The following is a 5833-nucleotide window of genomic DNA, read 5'->3' on the forward strand; positions in this document are numbered from 1 at the left end:
GTCGGCTCCCCACTTGGTTCTCCAAGGTGTGGGAACCTCCGCTTCCGCGGAGGACACAGCGCCCAAGAGGGGCGCCGCCGTGAAGGGCCGTGGTGACGGGAGGGCAGACCCCCAGGGTGCCCCCCTCCACTCCCCAGCCGGGTCCAGGCCGGCCACCGGGCGGGAACTGCGCCGGGCAGGGCGCGGACACAGTAGCCCTGGTAACGCGTGTGGGCGAGTCAGGATTGCGGGCCGTCCCGGGCCACGGCACTTCACAGTCTCTAGTGCCTCCCGCCCCTGATCTCATTGGAGCCTTCGCCCAGCCCTGCCCATGGCCGCCGATGCCCCCATTTCCCACATGAAGAAACCGAGGCTCCGAGCAGCGACGGGGCCCTCGGAAGGCGGCCCCGGTAGCGGGTGCCCGTGGCACTAAACGCAGACCCCCGGCGGCCGGGAGGGCTCCGAGGCTCCTCCCCGACCCTCCCTCCCTCCGCACCGCCCCCAGGGCTGCACCAGTCGCCCAGTGCCGGGTCGCCGCTGTAGAGTCCGGCTCCCATCTCCCCCCTGCCGCGCAGGGCTCCCGGAGGCGGGCTCCCGGTGAGTGTGGGTGGGGGTCCCGGGACCCGAGCGCTCCCAGGAGACCCCGGGTGCTGTTGGTGGGGGAGAGATGGTGCAAGGGGTCTCCCCCAGCACCCCCACTGCCTTTTCGCCCCTCGATCCTGGGTGGGGTGGGGGCTCCAGGGGCTGGAAAGTTCTAGGACACCCTCCTCCCACGTCCGCAAGCTCGCAAGCCGCCCGGGATGGAGGGAAACTGGGGAAAAGAGTGGGGTCGGTGGAGGAGAAAGCTCAGTTGGAGGGGGAGGGAAAGGAGGTGGTCGCGGCGGTGGCGTTCCGGAGTGTGGCGACAGCTCGGCGAGACTTGGTCCCCGGGCTAGGAAAAAGCGGATGGCCGGGAGGTGGTGTTGGGGGCAAGCTGGGGGTAATCAGACTGGCTCCACCAGTCCCGGTTCTGGGCTTGGAGGGAAATTCTTTGCGGGTGAGTCGAGTCCCTGGGGTGTGTCAGGCGGGACTGGGCAGACAGGACCGGAAGGTGGAACGTGGAGACCCAGAAGGGGGTTGCACCCCGATGGGTGTCCGGTGACAGGGCCCCTCTTGTCCGAGGGCTGGAAGACGGGCCTCCAACCACCACTTCAGTTTTTTTGAACTGCCACCAGGTGAGTGGGGCCTGGGGAGGGAATGGTTTATGACTCTTACAACAGCTCAAGAAAGTAAGAATTCTTTCCCTTTAGAGATAAGGAATGGAGGTTAAAACTATCAAGGGATTCTTAGAAGTCACTGGGCTAGTAAGTGGCAGAGCTGAGACTGGAATCCAGCTATGATTCCTCTCCATGCACATTCCATGGCCCCTCCCCAAAGGCCAAGTCTCAGGGAGCAAGTGGGGGAGAGAAGGAGGGTCTCTCAGTCACACTGTCCTGTTGGAGATTCCCAGAGAAGAGGCATCAGCAGAGATGAGGGGTTGAGAAGCAGCTGTGCCTTCTCCTTCTGCCCAGAGTGGAGAAGTCCTTGTCCAGCTACCATTGTTCCTGGAGGTTCCTGCCCACACCTCACAGCCCTTCCCTCCAAGCTGCCTCTCTGAGAAGTCACCATGCATTTGTTTATTTACCCAGTATTTATTGAATATCTCCAATGTGCCAAGCACTAGGCACTAAGTATATAGCAGTAAGCAAGACAGAGCTGACATTCTAATAAGGGAGACAGACGATAAATAAGAACAACAACAAAAACTATTAATTTAATTTCAAATGGTGATTAAATTCAAGGAAGAAAATAAAGGGGACGGGAGTGGAGTGACCAGGAGGGCAGGGGCTCCTAGATCCAGAGTAATCTGTGGAGGCCACTAAGATGATGCTTGAGCAGAGGCCTCAGGGATGAGAAAGACCCACCCAGCCACCCTCCAGGGTTCTGGAGAAAGAGCATTCCAGGCAGCAAGGATAATTGCAGAACTCCCAAATCTCCCAGTGTGGCCAGAGCCGAGATAATTAGGGTGAGATAATAAGAGATGAAGGCAAGAATGTAGAATCTGGGGTTTCATTCTAACTGTAACATGAAGCTAGTAGAAAGTTTTAAACAAGTGAGTGACATGATCCAATTTCATGGACTCTAAGGGTCCAGGACCAGATGCTGAAAGGCCAGTGAGGAGGCTGTGGCAACAATACCAGCAGGAGTGATGGGGCTTGAGGCAGGGCAGTAGCAGCGGAGGGTTGAGAAGCGGTCATGCAGGGTTGGGACCCACAGGCAGCATGCATGCTCAGAGTCACAAAGCCAGCTCCAAGAGCGCCCACATGTGCACGCAGGCCCACACACGCACATGGAGACACACGTGTTCCCACACCCAAGGCAGCATCCAGACACTAGATGTACTCATGCAGACCCACCCGTCCACACCCTCTGAGTCATTCCAGAACTGGGAGGAAAATGTGTGATTCGGCGGCCTGAATACAATGTCTCCCTATCACAAAGCCTTGGTATCCGGCATGGCTGGGGGAGCTGGGTCTCCCCCCAGCTCTGGCAGGAGCCCCAGCTTTGGCACAGGGAGGGGAGGTTGTCTCTAGAGTTTCCCTGGATCTGGTATGCTAGGAGCCAGACCATTATTACATCCCACATTCACCCCCAACCTGATCTGGTCTCCCAGCTTCACCACCTACTGACTGTGAGACCTTGGGGACGCCATTTCTCCTCTTTAAACCTGCTTCCTCTCTGTAGAATGGGGTTACCGGGGAGGAAGAATTTCCTCCTCCCTTTTAAGTTCTTCTCGCTGGACTAAGAATGAAATTGACTAAGAATGAAGGAGAGAGATTATCAGGAGAAAATTTAGTTCAGTATGGGAAATCCACACAGATAAGAAATTCCAAAGACAAGCAAAATGAGGTATATATGTCATCCTGAACTAAAGAGAAGGGACTAGGGGTCAGGGACTTCAAAGGGAAGGAATACAATTCACAGAAGGTGAAAATGAGTAAATATTTGGGAAGCAAATATTTGCCAGGTCCACTCAAAAACAGTGGGATGTAGAGAACTTTGATCAAATAAGCCTTGCTAGGTTCCTCCTTGCCTACCATACCTAGTTCATGTAAAAATGTAGTTATCTGTGCTGGTAGGTCTCTTCCTGGACTAGGTCCTCTGTCTGAATTCTTTCAGGCAGTTGAAAAAGAGGTAAAGATCTTTTCCTGAATCTAATGGGTTTAAATTGCTTTTAACTTAAAACAATCTTCATACCAAAGTGCCCCCATTTGGGGGTGGTCTGCCCTTGGCCCCGAGAGGCCCATGACCCCACCCTCACAAGATGGTAGGTAGCAAGGCATATAAGAAAGTTGCAAGAATCCAGCCTGGGTCAGGCATCCAGCAAAGGGGAGGGGAGGTGGTGGAGAGCACAGCCCTGGCACCAACAGCCAGACCTTGAATCCATTTATCATTTTAAGAGTGACTTCTCTCTAGCTCTCACAATGAGTGGCCAGCATTTACTGAGCATTTACTATGTGCCCATTGCAACTGTTATCTTCATCTGGAAATGAGGAGCACCATAGTATCTTCCTCGTGGGGTCATTCTAAGGACTAAAGGAAATAACAAGGCACAGAACTTTAACTCGGTGGCTGGCTCACAGTAAATGCTGCATAAATGGTGACTGTTAATCAGCAAAGGCACATTCCCTTCCTTCGGGCCTGCATGCTCTGTGACTTCTGGCAGGTCACTTAACGTCTCTGTGCCTGTATCCTACCTGTGGTTTGGAAAGAACAGTAACAGTCCTGACCTCAGAGGGTCATTGGCTGATCACACGAATCCATCCGCATAAAGAACTCAGAACAGCACTTGGCACATAGGAAATGCTCAACAAATATCCCTTGGTCACGAACACCTTTTTTTCCCTTTATCCTGTCAGGTGGGCACGGCCCCCGGCACCCCCACCAGGCACCATGGACTGGAAGACGCTCCAGGCCCTCCTGAGCGGCGTGAATAAGTACTCTACAGCGTTCGGGCGCATCTGGCTGTCGGTGGTGTTCGTCTTCCGCGTGCTGGTGTATGTGGTGGCTGCAGAGCGCGTGTGGGGGGACGAGCAGAAGGACTTTGACTGCAACACCAAGCAGCCGGGCTGCACCAATGTCTGCTACGACAACTTCTTCCCCATTTCCAACATCCGCCTCTGGGCCCTGCAGCTCATCTTCGTCACGTGCCCCTCGCTGCTGGTCATCCTGCACGTGGCCTACCGCGAGGAGCGCGAGCGCCGCCACCGCCAGAAGCACGGCGACCAGTGCGCCAAGCTGTACGCCAACGCGGGCAAGAAGCATGGCGGCCTGTGGTGGACATACCTGTTCAGCCTCATCTTCAAATTGGCCATCGAGTTCCTGTTCCTGTACGTGCTGCATACACTGTGGCACGGCTTCGGCATGCCGCGCCTGGTGCAGTGCGCCAACGTCGCGCCCTGCCCCAACATCGTGGACTGCTACATCGCCCGGCCCACCGAGAAGAAGATCTTCACCTACTTCATGGTCGGGGCGTCGGCGGTCTGCATTGTGCTCACCATCTGCGAGATCTGCTACCTCATCTTCCACAGGGTCCTGCGGGGCATAGCCAAGAACAAGTCCTCCAAAAGCCGCAGTCTCCCATCCTCCACCAGCCGAGCCTCCACCTGCCGCTGCCACCACAAGCTGGTGGAGGCCGGGGAGCTGGGCTCTGACTCTGGTGATGACAAGGGGCACGCGTCAGCGCCCACCATGACCCCCATCTGACCACAGGCTGGGGAGCAGCCCTGGGGCTACCAGGGGGGAGAGGTGGGGGCAGTACTGCACTGATGGAGTGGCCCTACAGGTGCGGGGTGCACCCCCCCTCCTTTTGAATTCACTAATCTATCTAATTTCATTGCTGGCAGACTTCCTGTGCACTGGGCACTGTGCTGTCGACCTGGGTAAAATTCTCCCAACCCAGAGCCAAGGGAGACAGAGGTTGAAACAAGCTAATTCACTACTGCATGCAAGGGGACACTTAGGGGGCTCGCAGAGGGCTTCTACCTGACCCAGGAGGAGGTGCTCAGGCCCGGCTTCACTGAGGAAGTAATGTCAGAGAGGCAGGAGTGCTTCTTAGCAGAGAGAACAGCAGGTGCAGAGAGAAGCCTGGAGACCACAAAGAGGGAGATGCTTGCCCTGGCTGGATGCACCAGATCCAAGGGAATCTCCATTTCCTTGGGAGGGACACCCAGATTTCTGGGGTGGGAAGGAGGTAGTCTCTAAGCAGTGGGAAGTCTGTAGGGCTGAGAGTGAGCTTGTGAGCCAGAGCGGCAGGAGGCTCTGCTGACACCAACCCCTCCTGAGATACGCAGGGACCTTCCCAGTACCCACTGCCTTCAGGGGAAGCCCCCTTCTGCCCAGTCCTCTTCCCCCCAGGTTCAGACAACTTTGCTCCCATCTTCTCCCCACAAATGTGCTCAACTTAGTGCCAGGCTCTCAGACCCGAGCTCCCAGAGACTCAAGGTAGATGTTTCTTGAAATCAATAAAGTTTGTGTTTTATACAGGTTGGCTCCGACCTCTGTTCTGCACTCCCACCCACAAGACCCTGAGGGCAGGGAAGGTAGACCTCAGGAGTGGAGAGAGCTCCGCGCCTGTGGCCAAGGCTGGAGCAGAAGTTAGGCTGCGGGGAGGGTTCATCCCCGTGGGGCTGTGGGTTGGAAACTCCCGATATATATGTTGTGATTATAGGCGTGGTCACAAGAGGGCGCTGTGCTCCCAGTGCAACAGGCCTTCTAGCCTTTATAGTAGTCAAACTGCGTTGAGCACACACAGTAACTGCCCTCTCTGTAGACA

The 5833-nt window shown here is 55.9% G+C and overlaps 1 protein-coding gene across 2 annotated transcripts; it reads left to right on the plus strand.

The window, feature by feature from the left end:
- Positions 1–222: 222 nt before the first annotated feature.
- Positions 223–5541, plus strand: GJB3 (gap junction protein beta 3). 2 transcript variants are annotated; one of them, XM_059376277.1, is made up of 2 exons: positions 223–576; positions 3918–5541. In XM_059376277.1, the coding sequence occupies exon 2, from the start codon at positions 3952–3954 to the stop codon at positions 4762–4764; it is 813 nt and encodes a 270-aa protein (XP_059232260.1). In that variant the 5' UTR covers positions 223–576; positions 3918–3951; the 3' UTR covers positions 4765–5541. The 2 variants fall into 2 exon arrangements, with proteins under 2 accessions (XP_059232260.1, XP_059232261.1); XM_059376278.1 differs by lacking the exon at positions 223–576 and adding an exon at positions 1003–1193.
- Positions 5542–5833: the final 292 nt, after the last annotated feature.

This window comes from Mustela nigripes, chromosome 14, assembly GCF_022355385.1.
Source record: "Mustela nigripes isolate SB6536 chromosome 14, MUSNIG.SB6536, whole genome shotgun sequence".
Taxonomy (NCBI): Eukaryota; Metazoa; Chordata; class Mammalia; order Carnivora; family Mustelidae; genus Mustela; species Mustela nigripes.

Excerpts from the sequence above, each read along its gene's own strand:
- GJB3 (XM_059376277.1), top strand. The coding sequence starts at position 3,952 with ATGGACTGGAAGACGCTCCAGGCCCTCCTGAGCGGCGTGAATAAGTAC.